This window comes from Malus domestica, chromosome 01, assembly GCF_042453785.1.
Source record: "Malus domestica chromosome 01, GDT2T_hap1".
Classification (NCBI taxonomy): Eukaryota; Viridiplantae; Streptophyta; class Magnoliopsida; order Rosales; family Rosaceae; genus Malus; species Malus domestica.
The window spans coordinates 10,246,921-10,265,494 of record NC_091661.1 but is presented as its reverse complement, the minus strand read 5'-3'; the positions used below and the strand labels follow the sequence as shown (position 1 = coordinate 10,265,494).

The 18,574-nt window shown below is 37.8% G+C and overlaps 1 protein-coding gene and 1 non-coding gene across 3 annotated transcripts; both read right to left on the bottom strand.

The window, feature by feature from the left end:
* Positions 1-671: 671 nt before the first annotated feature.
* Positions 672-778, bottom strand: LOC114825297 (small nucleolar RNA R71). The gene has a single exon (XR_011584026.1). It is a non-coding gene; the product is annotated as a small nucleolar RNA R71 (small nucleolar RNA).
* Positions 779-11,853: 11,075 nt separating this feature from the next.
* On the bottom strand, positions 11,854-14,595 carry LOC103428011 (uncharacterized). 2 transcript variants are annotated; one of them, XM_070822881.1, is made up of 6 exons: positions 14,332-14,595; positions 13,183-14,122; positions 13,023-13,076; positions 12,594-12,778; positions 12,131-12,266; positions 11,923-12,098 (listed from the first exon to the last, which is right to left on the bottom strand). In XM_070822881.1, the coding sequence occupies exons 2-5, from the start codon at positions 13,988-13,990 to the stop codon at positions 12,177-12,179; spliced, it is 1,137 nt and encodes a 378-aa protein (XP_070678982.1). In that variant the 5' UTR covers positions 13,991-14,122; positions 14,332-14,595; the 3' UTR covers positions 11,923-12,098; positions 12,131-12,176. The 2 variants fall into 2 exon arrangements, with proteins under 2 accessions (XP_008364323.2, XP_070678982.1); XM_008366101.4 differs by having other exon boundaries at positions 11,854-12,266.
* Between the last annotated feature and the right edge of the window lie 3,979 nt (positions 14,596-18,574).

The following is an 18,574-nucleotide window of genomic DNA, read 5'->3' as shown; positions in this document are numbered from 1 at the left end:
TGCTTAGTTAGTTTCTGTTAAGTTTTATTTTATTTTACTTTTATTTTTATTGTGGCTTAATATTTATGTTGTTTGTTCAGGTGTAGTATATGGTGATTGGAACAAGGTCCAAGAATCAAGTGCTTATTCCTTACGACTCTGAACCAGAGAGAAGTGCAAGGAAGTTAGCTAGAGAAAAATATTTAGCACAAGATTCCAACCTTGGTGATACTTTTCTTAAGGATTTGTTCCGTGATCCTGAGAGCAGCACATCTATTTTCCAACCTTTGGCACCAGTTGCACACATGGCCCTAGCCTTACCTGCAGCAGGTCAACCTTTAAGGAATTCATTGGCAGCGAGAATCAATGCAGTGCCAAGGTGCATTATATATCCAGATGTGGAAGATGGGACAACCTTTGAAATCAAACCTCACATCCTCAACATATTGCCATCCTTTCATGGGTTGCCAAACAGTGATCCCAAGATGCATTTGGCTGATTTTATTGAGGCATGTGACAACACCATAATCAAAGGTTTCTCTTCTGAAGCTATCAAGTTACGTTTGTTCTCGTTCTCTTTGAAGGACAAAGCCAAGGCGTGGCTGCATTCTCTGCCTGCCAATAGCATTACAACATGGACAGAATTGCAAGAAAAATTTCTCAATAAGTTTTTTCCTTCTTCCAAGATGCTTGCACTCAAGAAAGAGATATTGGCTTTCGCTCAAAAGCCAAACGAGTCTTTCCATGAAGCTTGGGAACGGTATAATGAGATGTACACAAAATGTCCTCATGCTGGGTTTGATTCTAACCTTCAAATGAACATATTTTATGATGGTCTCAATGCCACCACCAAGAGTCAAGTGAATGCATCTGCTGGAGGGTCACTAATGTCAAAATCAGCAAGGGAAGCATTTGAGTTATTTGATATGATGGCTTCTGAATCCCAACAATGGATAGAAGAACAAACACAAAAGAGGGGAGTTTTTAAGATTTCTTAGAGTTCTCCTAATGTTTCTGCTCAAATTGCTAAAATGGAAAAGAATTTTAATGCCAAGTTTACTTCCTTAAAGCAGGTCTCTTCCATGCCCAATGCCCAAGAAGCGTGCATCATTTGTAGTGAGACAACTCATGACATCACTCAATGCCCCAACAAGGATAGCTACCCTGAGCTTATGAAAGAGCATGTGAATATGGTGAATAATTTCATTAGACCCAGAAGTGACCCTTATTCCAATACATATAATCCTGGGTGGAAGAACCATCCCAATCTCAGTTGGGGTGGTAACCAACAGCCACGTCAATACCAACAGTCTTACCAATCAACTAGTGAGACTAAGAAACCATCTCTTGAAGACCAAATGTCACAGCTAGCTCAACATATGTCTTCTCTCTCTAATAGCACCAACAGTTTTGTCCAATCCACACAAACTAGCATTCAGAATCTAACGGCATCAGTGGGGAATTTGGAGACTCAAGTTGGACAGCTTGCTACCATGTTCAATGAAAGAGAAAAAGGAAAGTTCCCGAGCCAATCTGAGCAAAATCCAAGAGGGATGGAGCATTGCAAAGTAATACGGACATTGAGAAGTGGCAAGAGTTATGACAACAGAGAAGTGGTGCACCATGAAGCCGAAGTGGAAGAAGAAGAGCTTACTAAAAGTGCACCGTTGGCTACAAAGTCTCGGTCAGAGGCTATTTCTGCAGCAGGTATTCCAGATCCTAGTGCAAGTGACAAAATGCAATCTCAACCCAACTTTGATACAAACAAAGAAAAAGGCCTTGGTAGTTTATTTGTACCTTCTGACAAGCCACCATACAAGCCACCTTTGCCATTTCCACAAAGGCAGCAACAACGTTCCAAGGATCAACAATGCATTGAATTCATGAAGACGTTGGCTAAGGTTCAAATTAATTTACCTCTATTAGATGCTATTAAACAGATCCCATCATATGCCAAATTTCTGAAGGAGCTATGTTCTAAAAAGAAAAAGTTCTTGGAATACGAGAAGGTGATTTTATCTGAGCAATGCAGTGCTGTCCTCTTACATAAGCTACCACCCAAGAAGAAAGATCCGGGGAGTTTCACTATCTCTTGTACTATTGGTAGTCTTGATTTTCATAAAGTATTGATTGATTTAGGAGCAAGTGTTAACCTTATGCCTTATTCTGTTTTTCAAAAATTAGGTGAAGGAGAACTCAAGCCCACATCTGTGAGTCTTCAATTGGCAGATAGGTCCGTGACCTATCCTTTGGGTATTCTGGAAGATGTGATTATTAAAGTGGATAAATTCTATCTTCCAGCTAATTTCATTGTACTTGACATGGAGGAAGACAAGGAAGTGCCTCTCATTTTAGGCCGACCGTTCATGGCCACCGCCCGGACACTTATTGATGTGGAAGCAGGTACTTTAACCTTAAGAGTGCAAGGAGAATCAGTTGTATTCGAACTCTTTGAAGCTGTCAAGCGTCCTTTCGAACCTGAAGAGTGTTTTCGTGTTGATGTTTTGGATGGGATTATGCATGCAAACTTTGCCTCACGATCATCTAATGATGAGCTGTTAACTTGCCTCACCAACCATGATGCTACTTTATCTATGGAAGAAAATGTGGTGGACGTCATTGCTACATTGGATAGTGCACCAATTCATAATCCAAGGTGGCGACATGTTTATAAAAGCCTTGGAGTACCTAAGCAGCCCCTTCTTCTTTCAAGTGAGCAAGCTCTGAAGTTAGAGCTCAAGCTACTGCCGAGCCACCTCAAGTATGCTCATCTCAGGGTGAATGAGACCTTGCCTGTTATTATTGCTGCTGATCTTAATGACACGGAGGAAGATAAATTACTAAGAGTTCTTCGCAAGTATCAAGATGCTCTGGGGTGGACACTTGCTGACATAAAGGGCATTAGTCCAGCTTTGTGCATGCATAGAATTTTTATGGAAGCTGGGACTAAACCAATTGTTGAAGCTCAAAGACGTCTAAATCCGATCATGAAGGAAGTTGTAAGAGTTGAGGTGATGAAGTTGCTTGATGCAGGTATTATTTATCCAATCTCAGATAGTAAATGGGTGAGCCCGACTCAGGTGGTTCCAAAGAAAGCAAGTAAGTCATCTTCTCCAATTTTACATACGTTTTCCATTAACTTGCTGATTTTGATGATTCAGGCACCCACACTAGAATTTACACCATTGCCCGATCACTTCAAGTATCATCTTCCATTCGAAGATCACCTCCATACCTTGGGTCCTATTCAAGCTTAGTTGGAGGTATCGTTCGGCTGCAAGACGTTAAAGCAAGCGCTTCTTGGGAGGCAACCCATGTATTCAAATAAGGAAGATTTTTTAATTGCTCAACAATCAGTTTTGCGTTTCTAAAAACCTTCCTTTTTCTGTAGTTTTATTTTGCCATGATTGATATTTTTATTTGTTGCTTGTTTAATTGTTTTTTGTGTGGGTTTATTTTTGAAACACTGACAATTATGCAAGGTATTTTTGCATTCATAAAAAAGGAAGGAACATTAAGCAGATAAATACAAGAGGGAGCCTTCACAAAGGCTGCTTAAGAGAAGTCTCAGTAGTCAGCGGAGCCTCAGCAGTCGGCGGGGCCACAGAAGGAGGAAGTATCAGAGGTTGATCATTTGAAGCTTCACTACGCGGTACAACCCTAGAAGACGAAGGCAAATGCTGTTGGAACAAACCCACAAACCTCCGATGATCAAGTAAAATCTGACCATCAGATTCCTGCATCTGGTCAATTTTCCTCTTCATGTTTGTGGTATAGTTGTGTGCGAGCTTGTGCAACTGTTTATTCTCATGCTTAAGCCTTCTAATCTCCTGTTTGAGACTCATCACTTCAGCCGCCAACAATTCAACTTGACGGGTTCGAGCAAATAGGCGTTGGGCCATGTTGGACACAGAACCCACACACTGCACACTAAGAGCCAGAGACTCCTTAACAGCCAATTCATCAGACCGTTTTGAAAGCAGTCTATTATCTTTAGGAGTGACAAGGTTCCGGGCCACCACCGCAACTGTCATATCATTCTTCATCACCGAATCCCCAACGGTAAGGGGGCCAGTAGGGGATATAAAGGATGGGCGCCATATGTTGTCTGGAAAAGGCGGGACTGCCTCTTCACCAAGGTTCAAGTCAAAACGACGGTCGGAAGGGCCAGAAATTTTCAAAGGTGTTGAAGAAAGAAGAGATCAGACAAGTCAAGATATTAGAAGTGCAAGAAGGGAGTTTATACAAGTGCAAATTCAAGTGTGCTTTGAAATGAACTGCGTGCCTCTATAAAAATCAACACTCGACGGGATTTCAGATATCGAAGAGGCGAGCTCAGAATTCAAAGAGGCCAATTCAAAAATCGAAGAGGCGCTAGCTTTCTCAAAAGTTGGGCTTGCTCAGAAAACCACGGGCGATCCTTTATTCCAGATTTGTCCGCACTCGTCACATGCAACCTCTGCACTCGACAGAGCTCAAATTTCGAAGAGGCAAGCTCAGAAATCGGAGAGGCATCTGCTTTTCCAGACATGTCAGCATCTCTCACATGCACGCTCAGCTTTGCGAAAATCACAGGCAGTTTGTCGAAGCACCGATTCCAGATATCGAAGAGGCATCTGCTTTATCCAGACGTGTCAGCATGTCTCACATGCACACTCAGCTTACGGAAATCACGGGCAATCTGTCGACGATTTCTGGTAAAGTAGAAAGCACGTGAAGTTTACTGTTCAATCATCCAACGGTTGCCGACAAGAGTGAAAGAACAGTACCGACTATTATTTCCTATAAATGTCAACCTTCACCCTCCATGGCAAGGCAGACATACATAACCTTCCATCATCTCCGAGAATGCCTTTCCAACAAACCCTCTCGAGTCACTCAATGTTCCTTATTCCTTGGGGTACCTCTACAAACAACCCATCCAAAGCAAAAGTATTTCATATCATGAAGGTTGAAAGCAAGAGTATCTCATATCATGCTTTCTCCATGTCCTTCTCCTTGTCGTTGTTTTAGAACAAGGAGAAAAAAAGAAATCAGCCAGCACTTGGTATCAATCTTCCGATCTGGAACCGACTGCCTGGAACCCCTTCCTGATTGCTTACCTAGCCTTGCTCTCGAGTACTCATTTTCATCATTTTATGCTTCCTCTTCGTCTACCACATTAGCCTGGGGAACAGATAAGGGAAGTGAAAATGATACCTCGAAGCATGTGGAGACAATTTGCCAATTCATCCTCAGCTAGGGACTAGGAGAAAGAAAGCAAGAGGTGGGCACTTGGAAAGATTGAAGAAAGAAACAGACCAATACCTCTACCTCGTGCCTGCCCGCCGTGCAGAAGAAACAAGCAAAGAAGAATGCAGACTGCACAATCAAATCAACCTAGCATAAGGAGTCTGATTTGAAACCAAGGAACTTTCATATTCCTCGCTCAGAATTCCAAACCAGTTCAAGATCAAAGCTGTGGAAAGATAACAAGATCATCTATCTCCAAAACCAGATTTGCGTTCTTAAACTCTACTCTGTCTAATTTTTACTTTGTCATACTTGTCATGTTTATTCGTTGTTTGTTTGTGTGAGTTTATGCTTGAAACATTGAGGACAATGTTTGATTTAAATGTGGGGGGGGGAGGGGTAACCATTGTTTTGCATGAAATTGTAGGAGTTTATCACCCATTACTTCTAGTGTTGTTCCTTGCTGTTTTAAGTGTTTTTAAGCTATTTTGGAGTGTTTCAGTGTGTTTTGACATAAAAATTCGAAAATCTCATAAAAATTTGAATAATTGTTTTTGTATGTTTATTTGTGTCTTAAGGTACCTTCCAACACAATGATGAGGATTTGGTTTTTAATTACATGACTGTTAAAGAGAGTTAAAAACATGGATGAAAATTTGATTTACTCTTTGGTGTATGCTTGGTTGTGGTTATAATTTATGAATTCACATGCAATCATAAAAGGAAAAATCAGTTTTTGTAACATGCTTGAAAGAAGGAACTCAAATGAACGCTACAACCTTGTGAGACTTGAGCCTAAACGTTTATTTGGAGAGTTAATAATCTGTCTATCCTTGTTTTCTAAGTCGTTGCATGATCTCATTATTCTTTGCTTGGTTGCTACTTAGAAGGCGTTTCATCATTTAGTTCCAAATGCTAGAACTCATGCCTATTTCATTCAAAGCATGTTATTGATTTGCATAACACATATTCAAGATGAAGTTGTTTAGTGAGCCAAGAGCCAAAAAGCCTATCCTGTTCATTATGTGTTTAAGTTTAACCCCGTTGAGCCTTGTGTAGCCTATGTTCTTTGTTACCCACACTATCCTCACCTAGCCTAGATTAGGACCATCCATACCCTTGTTCTTGAAGCATAGTAAAGCATAATTTAGAAGGAATTCCTTTTGTTGAACTCTTGCAGAAAAACAAGTGTGGGGGAAGTGATTCTTGTGTGTGTGTGTATGCCAAAATCATTCATAAGGCACGGGTAGAAAAGAAAAATTCGTGAAAAATAGAATGAAAAGAAGAAAAGTTGTGAAAAGAGTGAAAAAGAGTTGAAAAATATATGAGAAAGAGCTCTAAAATGTTGTTTGTTGAAGAAAGGGTCCAAAGCATTGAATTCGACCTTAAGTGTTGCATCAATCTTCCCTTTGTAATTAAAAGTTGATTCTGCATTCTAAAGTGATTTCCAAGTGTCTATTTCATTGCTTTGCTTGCTATCGCTTTAAGAACGTTTGTTATCCCTATCCTTTCTTTGTTAGCCATTACCCTTAAACCTCATTACAACCCTTAACTTCATCTTGAGTGTCATGCGTTTCAATATGTGGAGTTTGAAATTGGTATGAGCATATGGTGTCACTGGTTCTTGCATCTAAGTAGTAGCATTTCATTCATGAGATCATATCTAAAACATGCTTAATAACTCCAGAAAATCGCTTTCTTTGTTATACATATATGTGAGTGTTCGTTTTCATGTTTACATCAATATTCTCACATATAACTAGTGTAGGGTGTGTAGTCAGAAAATGTGTGAAAATAGAGAGTATCTTGTAAGGAATTGAGCAAATTCTCTAAGGCATGTTACTACATTCAAAACATCATTTTAATTGGTTAAATGTGAACTAGTAAGTGGTGACTGTGATTAAGTATGTGCTCAAGTGTGAAGATAACTAAAATCTGTGGGAATAATGATTTTTAACATGTCATGTGCATTGGAAATCCCTGAGGCAAACGTTAGAAGGTTTAGGTTGTGTTTTGTTTTCTTTATTTTGCTCGAGGACTAGCAAAAATTCAAGTTTGGGGGTATTTGATCACTCATATATTTCATGCATTTATACCATCCATTTCTAAAGTCTTTGTGATGTTTTTGTGTTAAAATTGTGGCATTTTATCTTATCTTGTGTTAATGTGCAGTTAAATTTATTTTAGGATCACTTTCAAGCAAAATGGAGAAAAGGAATTAATAAAAACAAATAAGAGAAATGGAAGTGGAGCTTGTCTCCACGGGGTGATGTTTTGAAAGGATCATTGCCTTGTTGTTTAAAGCAAAAGATGGCAGACAAGAAAAGTAGAAGAACCAAAAAAAAAAAAAAAGAATACAAAAAGCAGGAGGGCAGCACACGGGAGAGGGCAGAAAATAAAAGGGCCAAGATAGCAGTGCGCAAAGCAGGAGGGCAGTGACCAGGCGCAGGGAAAGAGGCGCAGGAAGAGGAAGCAAAGGGAACGGAGAGCTCGTCTGGAAAAAACGGGTGTTTTCGTTCTTTGTTATTTTTTTATGGATAATTTCTTATGTATTCAAATAATTATGTGTAACTAATTTATTTTGCTAGAGTGAGGCCATAAGCCGCAACATGATTATGTAGATTTCTCTTTCAATTGCTTAAGTGTTGTTAAATGCTTGCTTTGATATTTTCAATCTCTAAATTAAACTATCTATGTGTCTTGATGCTTGATCACCATTAGGATGTTTAGAAAAGTCATTAGATGCAATTTTGAACGAATGTCACGTTAAAATTGGTTATGCTTCTTGTGATTGAGGATTGTAATTTCTCCTAAGGTAAATATCATACTCTTAGGGATTACATGGTTTAACAAAAGGATTTTCATCAAGATTAATGAATCATTCATGTTTATATTTAATCCAAATGTCATGGATAAATTGCATGTAGTGGTATGCGTTTTAGCTTGAATGTCACAAGTAAAACATACACAAGGAAAATCCAACCTTCAAAGCATGTGTGTTTTCAATTATTTAAGCAATTGGAAGAGCTACGTAGGAGTGTTATTGGTAAAGGTTGAACTCTAGCATATTGTCAATCTATTTTTCTTCAATCATTTATTTTATCTTGAATTTTCTCATTTACTTGCTTTGTTACGTTGAATCATTATTCCTATAAACCAATTCCCATTTTAGATATTTGTTTAAGTCGCATCCAGTAGTATTTAGTTTCGTCAAATTAGTTTAGTTCTTAGAGTTAAATAAGTTAAATACACAAAAACTCGTAAATTGTTTATATCAGTCCCTGAGGAGATCGACCTTGCTTGAGCCATTCTATACTACAAACACTTGTTCTCTTGCAAGAATTTTCTATGGTTTAACCCTTTGTTTTACAAGTGGTAAAATCGCTATCAAATACCAACCCAAAGCAGATTAAATCCGAAGGATCAAACCTGCTCTGATACCAAGTTGAATATCAGAGTGCGCAACGAACAAGACTAACAAATAATAAGAATATTATTGAACAAACTAAGAATGCCGAAACGGCTACAAAACCTTACGAGACTACATTGTGACTAACTTATTCTCTAATGAATAACAAAGCACCCTATTTATAATAAACTAACCCTAATTTCTAACAAAACTTAATTCTAACGGGCTAAACCCATAAAACCAAACATTCAAATAAACCAAAATTGAATAAGTTGTTAACACCATCTGCCATTGAATCTCCACGTATAATGTATGAGGACATATTCATTGCATCCGCACATCCCTCTCTGTTTACATTTTGTTCACTTTGTTGTTTGTATGCTAACCTTTTCAGACATTTGTACTAATTTTTTTTGGCTAGTTTTTTGGTTTAGGGTTGAGGGTTTGGCAGCGCTCATGTCTCAATGTCTCTCATGCATGTGCTTGTTGGACTTGGTCTGGTCATGTTTTCCATTAATTTGGTCGTGTCTTAGCCAGACGAAATATCATTCGTCTTTCTTGACGGACTTTTGCGTGGAAGATGTTTGTTTGGCAATTGGCATAGGGTACGGAAGGGGTCCGTGCCTGGCAGGGCGACGGAGCCAGAAATGTACCATGGTGATCTGAATGAGAGAGAAAATTTGCAATCAAAGATGCACCAATGTGGCGACGGTCAATCTTTCCTCTGATGTATAAGACAAACCAAAGCAATCGAGAGTTTCAATGTAAAAACGCACAAATATTCAGAAACACAAGGATGTATTGTGGTTCATTCTGAGTCAGGACTACATCTACATTAAAATGAGATGTAAATCTAAGATAAGGTTGAGAGATTCCTTTTATAAGACGAGTTCTCTCGCTTTTGATATACTTCATGAGCTAAATAGTGAGGCTCAAATAGTTTTAAAAGAAGACCGGTCAAAGCGCACCATTCTCAATGTAGCATGATAGTCACCAACCATTTCAACCAACTTGTATAATTGACCACCAAATTCAAAAGAAAATACACAGTTGACTTTACGATTGTCAACTTTACCAAGTATATAATGTTGGTTGTTCTATATGTTGACTATTTGTCACCTAGACTACCTGGACTACCTAGACTAGGACCAATTTTGATGAAATAAACTTTAAGATTTGTCAAACTAATTCCCTAATATGCATGTTCACATACTTGAAATCGAATTAAGAAAATAAGAATGAGCAAGGATACGGTAGATTTGAACCTTATTCCTACATGATCCGATCAATTCGATTAGGCACTAGCCATCTATTTTCATTGTTCAACTCTTTAACAACATGAAAAACCATTGTTCAACTCTTTAACAACATGACAAACCAAAAGGTCTGCCATCCCCTCTATCCATCCAAGGGATGGAAGGCTATGAAGGAATCATATTCCTTACAAATTAGGAATGTTATTCCTAATTTCGTGTAGGGCTCACGTAATTTTTGATTCATTGATACAAGAAAAGAAGGGGAAAACCCGGAATAAGAGTGACTCGTTCTTCTCATTCCCGATTTTGGTTAGCGATAGGGTTGTGGAGGAGTTGAAACTCCAACCCAAAGTCTCTTAGCTGAAATTGTAGTACGTAAATAACAGGACAAAAAGGCAATTCATCTACAATCTTGACATTCGATAATGTTAAATTGTAAATGCAGCAATGCAATTCTAAACATATTGCAGAACATCTTTTATCGGCATCAAGCCATGTCAAGCAAGAAAATATATAGTAAAAAGTTGTAGCCCTTCCAACGAAACTATGCCAACGCAAACCGTGGGGAGCAATCATAGAAACTCTTGTGCTTCCAACTGAGTAAAGACTGAAACTAGTGCAATGTCAACATTGTCAATCATGGTGAACAGAAAGTTATCACTGAAACATAGTTCCTTGTATGATTTTCTACTCTCAGTAACATTGATAAAACATCAGCAATTCAACTTGGAAACGAAAAGACAGCAGCATTCAATCTCACAATATCATAGCAGCATTATTTAGGGTAAATCGCCAAAATGGTCCTTGAGATTTGCATAACTCATCACTTTGGTTCCTGAGATTCCAAATCGATAAAAGTGGTCCCTGAGATTGTCCACCATCCATCATTTTGATCATTCCGTTAAAAACTCCATTAAGTGTCCTGGAGCTCTTGGCCGGAAGTTTGGGCAATTTTCAAAGCTTCGTAACTCAATCGTTTCTTACCCAAATTTGACCCATAATATATCAAAATGAAGATAGGAAACTGAAGAATAAGATTATATCTATTTCAAAGCCAAATGGTTGCCGGAGATTGCCAGAAAATAGCCTCAACGTTAATTGATCCGAGTGAAAACTTGAAAACTCGCCGGAAATTGGGTAAACTTTAAACGTTCATAACTTCTTCAATACTCAACAAAATCAAGTGATTCAAAAACAAAAATCATACTTCTTGACGAGACGAAGAGAATGGTATCCATTTAGATGGCTAACTCACCGTGGTTTTCCGGAAAGTGGCTAACTAGACACCAAGACAGCCACTTTCAAGCCGTTTTCCGGTCAAAACATGGCTATTTAGCCATCTAAAAAGATATCATTCTCTTCGTCTCATCGAGAAGTATGATTTTCGTTTTTGAATCACTTGATTTCATTGAGTATTGAAGAAGTTATGAACGTTTAAAGTTTATCCAGTTTCCTGTGAGTTTTTAAGTTTTTACTCGGACCAGTTAACTTTGAGGCTATTTTCTGACAATCTCTAGCAACCAACCATTGGGCTTCGAAATAGGTATAATCTTATTCTATACTTTCCTATCTTCATTTTGATATATTATGGATCGAATTTGGTTAAGAAACGATTGAGTTACGAAGTTTTGAAAATTGCACAAACTTCCCGCCAAGAGCTCCAGCACTTAATGGAATGACCAAAATGATGGATGGTGGACAATCTCAGGGACCAATTTTATTGATTTAGAATCTCAGGAACCAAAGTGATGAATTATGCAAATCTCAGAGACTATTTTAACGATTTACCCCATTATTTATTTCATTGCAGCAGACAAGACATCGCTGTTAACCGATAGCAGCATCTCTTTCATTTGACGTTGCCAACAGTAACAGATATTCAAATCTCTCGAATTCTTTCAAGTTTTTTTAATCACTCGTTCATTTATAAGCATAAGAAAAAGTTAACTTCAATCAATAAAAATGAAAACCAGTGAATAAGAAAACTCACTACCAAGGCTTGTTCAAATGACAATTCTGAGACAAATAAGGGTCGAGGGTAGAAAATGGCAAAGTTATCATGCTTCATGACAGGTTCGTCCAAGCAAGGAGTAATCTAAATGATATTACACGAATTTGATGAACGTGTACAGTTTATTAAGAAAAATGGTAAGACAAAGAAAACAGGCTTCCTAGGTTTTGAAGTCGAGGAAGAAGCAGTCTTCCAAACAACATTACATGAATACATGGGTGCACATGCACAAGTAGACACAAACTAATGTGACGAACAATCTTACAATAACACAAGAACCCGAAACAGACTATTGTTTCTCGTAAGGCATTCCACTGGTAACTTCAAGCTCTGTCTTGCAGTTGTCCCTCAATTTTTTTAGCGTGACATAACTGTCTTGCTGCCAAACAGAAACCAGAGAATTAATCACATTAAGACCTCCAAAAGGAAAAGTCAGCAGTTAATAAAAAAAATTAGTCTCCAATATAATGATTTTACAAAATTAGGTTTACTATAGGAACCACTAACACAGGTATACACCAAACTAATTAGGCACGTAAATCTGGGTTTTCCTCCACTGCCTTATGGCCAACAATAGGATGTGGTGAAAAGCCTATGGATCATTAGCATAAGAAAGATTCTCCAAATTAGGAAAAATAAAAACGATAAGAAAGTTTCTTCCCAAAGAAAGTGCAAGCCAGGCCATAGTAAACAAAGTTATACTCACAAGATGGTTGCTTTCATGAACAAGCACATCCTCCATGTTAAGAAAGAGTGATCTCCACTGACTTGAGAGATCATTCTCAAGTTTTGACACTTTGTTTGGGTGTAGTCGTCCCTTGGTATCACTCTCTTTTCCCTTGACACTTTTCTCAACCAATATGTTCGCTTCTTTTTTACTCTTCTTCAGTGCTAAAGATAAAATGTAGAATTAATGAACAATAAATATTTCAAAGTATAAGGGAAAAACAACAATATCTCTCTTCCCACCACAGTTACATTTCACACAGTCTACACAAACGTACCAACAATTGAAAGGCTAAAATTGAATTACTGAACAGTAAAATATTGAAGAATGGAAAGAATAGTCGATGTCGAAAACAACTTAAGATGTTTCACCATAGCAACAATTCCTACACATTCTGCACAAACTCACCAGCAATTCGACCCTTGATATCCTGGTATTGGAGGTCCGACAAGATGTGAGCAGCTGATAATCAGATTCCAAAAGAACCAAACTTACGTTAGTCTACATTTTAACGTCCATATCACACACAATCAGGTATAAAAACTAACATAACCAAGAGTTGTAATACCTTTTAAGCAAAATGAACAAGAGCAATCTTTGAGCAAGTCATCACCTACACTCAAATCAGCACTGCCACCACCCTTAAGAGCAGTGCATCTTTCCAACTTCTCAAATTCATGGACTTTCGAGCAACTTTGCGACCTAGGCAACATCGACCACTCATTAGAACCATATTTGGTTGCTGCCACTTTACCAACACCAAGACCCTTTTCGTCATTACCATGAACAACAGTGACTAATCCTTCATATGGAGGAACGCTTTGATTAATTTCTGAAATATGTCCCGCTTTCTTGTATTGACATTTCTCCCCACCACCACAACAGTCATTCTTGCACATTCCTGAGCATTTTGCAATTGAAGCAATGGACGAGGCATTATCCATCAATGCATCGCCGACTTCTAAAACACTGCTAGCATTAGCTCCACTGTCACTGGACTTTTCCCCGATATCATTAGACATAGTCAACGTAACAGAATCACTGTTGTCATTTGGGGAATCATCAATGTCACTATAAGTAGGTGAAAACACAGATTCTTGAGTGCCCTTTGGCGAAGATAAAGCTTCAGGGTTACAATCTACTCCGGTTTTTTTCTCGCATTTCTCTCTTACTAAATCCTCAACCCCTAAAAACACTTGCTTTGCAACTTTTGAAATCCTATGTTCACAATCAACATTTTTACCAACTGCATTTAGAGATTTAGTACCCGAATCAGCTGAAATCATCGAAAACCCCCTTTTTATGGGCCGGTTGGTCAAATCACCGAGAACCCGTCGGGATTTGCAAAACCCATCGGTCGAATTATCACTACTCATAGTGCAATTCAATTGCAGAAGGATAAACAAAATCGAAATCTAAACAACCAAATTAAGCATTCAACTTCAAAATCTCGAAGCCCTAAAAACCCCAGCTCTTCTGCTCGCCAAAAAAAAAGGATTCTCCACCCTCTGATCCAAACGAAACAAAGAAAAAAGGAAAAATCCGGAAAGAAAATTAGCCAATTACAAAGCGAAAACACTCTAAATTAGAAAAAAGCTGCATATTAGTGTTAAATTAGGAAATCCCAACTGGAGATTAAACCCTAGATGCGCGGATATTATAAAACAAGAGTAATTGAAATTTAACAACGTAATTAGGCGATAAACAGATTACTGACCTTTTTTGAATCTGGGAAATGTTAGGAGATTGAGATGGAAGAAATCTGAGTGAAGATCTGGAAATGGACAAGTGTGGGCGGGTTTTCGAATAAAATCCAAAAGAGTGAGGGGAATTTAAAAACTCAAACTCAAAATTTGTTGCGGCGGGAGTCGTCGGACACTGATCCGGACCGGCCCTCCTAAGTCAGAGGGCTCATTTTAGGCTTACAGTCCTTTAAAAAATTAATATTTTAGTGAACAGTATCAGGTAATTTTTTTAGACCATCTCCAACTGAATGCTGACCAGACTTATTTTAGTCATCTGGCCACAAAGAAATTAATATTTTAATGAACAGTGCATGACCATATTTCTTACTATCTCCAAGTAAGGACCAAAGGGCCATAAGGCTCGTTTTAGATCTGTCACAAAAAACTGTCTCCAACCGAAGGTCAAACATAATTTATTATTTAAAAACTACAACTTAAATTCAAATTCAACAGCTAAGTGACGTCAACTAGCCGTTGGATTTGAATTTTTTTGGGCTATAAATAGGGTGGATATTGGGCTATAATTCACACACCTTTGAATTCAATCTCTTTCAATTCAAGTTTGCAATGAATTCCAACAAGGGGTCCTCATCCAATTCCAAATTGGAAGAAAAATGGGCATAGATGAGACGAGAAGATGAGGAGTCTGATGAAGAAGACGAAGCATGGCGTAACACACAAAACAGAGCAGCAGCCATGGCTGCGGCCATGGTGTGTTAGCCAACTGAGGAACAACCTCAATGGGGTGGCTCTATTGCTGGTTGCTCTTACAAACCACGAAACAGAACGATGACACATGCCAATCTGATGAACAACTACTTCAACCCCAACTCGGTGTACACAAAAGAGGATTTCAGACGTCGCTTCTGGATGAGGCGTCATGTCTTCGAGCGTTTACTTTGTGATGTCCAACAAGTCAATCTATACTTTCTACAGAAGCAGGATAAAGCAGGCTGCTCTGGTTTCTCACTTCATCAGAAAGCTACTATTGCACTCTGAATGATGGTCTATGGCTCCCCAGCTGATTCGATGTATGAAACCCATGTTATGTTTGAGTCAACATGCCTTGATACTCTTACTGAATTCTGTCACATAATTGTTCAGCTTTACAAAGAGGAGTACCTCTACGAGCCAAATCAAGAAGATTAGGATTAGCTCATTCGCAAAGTTGAAGACCGTGGGTTTCCAAGCATGATAGGATCATTAGACTGTATGCATTGGGAATGGAAGAACTGTCCTACCGAATGGCAAGGAGGCTTTTGCGGAAGGTCGAGAAAGCCAACTGTTGTGTTAGAGGGAGTTGCTTCATATAACGAATGGATTTGACATGATTTCTTTGGAGTCCCAAGATCCCAAAATGACATTACAGTTCTTGGGAGTTCACCCATCTTTAATAGGCTGACGGAAGGTAAAGCACCTCAACTTAACTACTACATCAACGACCGTCAGTACAATATGGGGTATTACTTAGCAGATGGCATCTACCCAAAGTGGGTGACACTTGTCCAAGCAATTCCAAACACTGCGAATGATGCCGAAGAGTTGTTTACCTTACACCAAGAGGCATAACGGAAAGATATTAAGAGAGCTTTCGGTATTCTACAAGCACGGTGGAGTCAAGAAAATTTGAACTCCATCATGATGTCTTGCATCATATTACACAACATGATTATGAAGGATGAGCAAGATGGGTATATTGATAGAGAGTCCGATGACGACCAAGATGATCCAAATAGATCAAGAAGGGCTCGTGCAAAAATATATGATGGGCCTAATATGCCTTTCAATCCAAGAACTGGTAATATCTCTTTAAATGAGTGCATGAGGTGCTATAGAATGATACATTTCCGTGCCACAAACAAGTACCTACAACAGGATCTTGTTGCACATATTTGGGCCAAAAGAAGCATGGAGCAGGTGTTTAAGTTTTATATTGTTAAATGTTTTTAAAAATATTGTTTAAGTTTCATGTTGTTAAATGTTTTATTTTTATATTGTTTAATGTTATTTAATATTATTTAATGTTGTTTAATATTGTTTAATGTTGTTTTATGTTACTTAATGTTATGTAATGTTTAATGGTTTAGGAAGTTAGAGGGGAAAAAATGAATTTTTACAATTTTTACAACAAATTTTGAAAAAAAAAAAATTAAAAATAACGGCTAGCTGATGTCAGCAGCTATCAGTTGCAAATTTGAATTTCAGCCCGACCCGGGGCTGGCTGGTTGTGTAACGCCCCGCCCTCAAAAATTTACTTTTTTCGGGAAATAAATTCAATGATAGGCCAAATTAAACTCTTATTGCTTTAACTACCATTAATCGCGATTCTTTATCTAAATTCCTTAATTCCTCACATTTCTATAACCATATTTTAAAACTTCTAATAACATACGATTCAATTATCAATTTTGTCCTCAATTTCTTCTATTAAAACCACTTCTCAACAAAAGATTAATTTTCGAGTATTTAAGGTTGCATCTAACTCTGCCAAACTGCCTACGTACCCTTTGAGCAGGATCAAGCATTTTGTAGTTCACAATTCAATAACCAAACCAATTTTGAAAAATATTCAATTAATCAAAATAGGGTTATTATACAAAATAGTCTCTGAGATTTGTATGATCAATAGAAATGGTCGCTGAAATTGAAAATCAATAGAAATGATCCCTGAGATTGTCCACCATCTATGATTTTGGTTATTCCGTTAAAAACTCTTTGGGCAATTTTCAAAACTTTGTAACTCAATCGTTTCTTAACCAAATTCGACTCATAATATATCAAAATGAAGATAGGAAATTGTAGAATAAGATTACCTATTTGGAAGCCCAATGGTTGTCAGAGATGGCCGGAAAATAGCCTGAAATGTGACTGATCTGAGAGAAAACTGGAAAACTTGCCAGAAACTAGGTAAACTTTAAACGTTCATAACTTCTTCAATACTCAATGAAATCGAGTGAATCAAAAATGAAAATCATAATGAGAATAAAATTATAAAGCGTAGAATATTAATACTAATGAGAATAAAATTTTAGTATTCATTCATGTCATCAACGTAAAAACTCTACTGGGAAAACGTTTACAAACTCAAAATCTCATTCCAAATTTTAGTATTTATTAAAATCCTTATGATCTTTTCACCATTCCAAATATCATACTCAACCATAACCACAGTTTATAATTTTATTCTCATTTGCTAAATCATCATGACTTTAATAAATACTAAAATTTCCAACCACAATTTTCATTGGCCAAAAGATTTTAAAATTTTTAGCCGTACTTATCATTGTCAAAACAATGATTTCACCACTATTTTCTTTTTATTTCAATAAGTGACTAGTAGGTTGGAAAAGATTCTAATATACCTGGCCAATACACATCACACATTTTTTATCACTTCAATAATTCATTCTCACAGCCACATGTGGAGCTTCTCCCCAGAAACATTGAGTCTTTGTGCCCACTAATCCATTCCTTCACATTTCACAAGTCATTTCACCCAATTCATCGTTCACGGGCCACTTTGCCCCAATCACACATCCTTGATCCTTTTTTTGCCCAAATCAATATCCACGGGCTCTTTTTGCCCAACCAAACCTTTCTCCCATTCCACAGGCTATCAAGCCCAAATCGACATCCACGGACCTTTTTGCCCAAATCAACATCCACGGGCCTTTTCACCCAATTCAATATTTCTCAACTGCATAGGTATAATACAATTTTTCCATCTACTTATCACAATTTCACAAAAATCTTAGCTTTTCAAATCTCTCAGAATGCATAATATAATATCAATCCACTTCAAGATTAATCCGAGACTTTAATCAAACGCTCATATTCAAGCTATAACATGAATATAATATTTTAAAATTTTCTTACTCCCATTCAAATCAATTCAATTCATTACAATTCACAATATATTTATGCATTCCACAAAACTTACTCATTAGTCATAGAACTCAGGGAATAATGCAATATCAATGCAGTCATAATTCCCACTAACCAAATTTCATAATCACCATGGAAATTGCATCACAATCACAATGCAGATCATGTCACATCCTGACCTAGGCCCTCACCGCATCCCGGGCTAGACTCTACCGTAGCACGATATTGTCCGCTTTGTGCCCCGACCACGCCCTCATGGTTTTGTTTATGGAAACTCACACGAGAACTTCCCAGTGGGTCACCCATCATGGGATTACTCTTGCACGAACT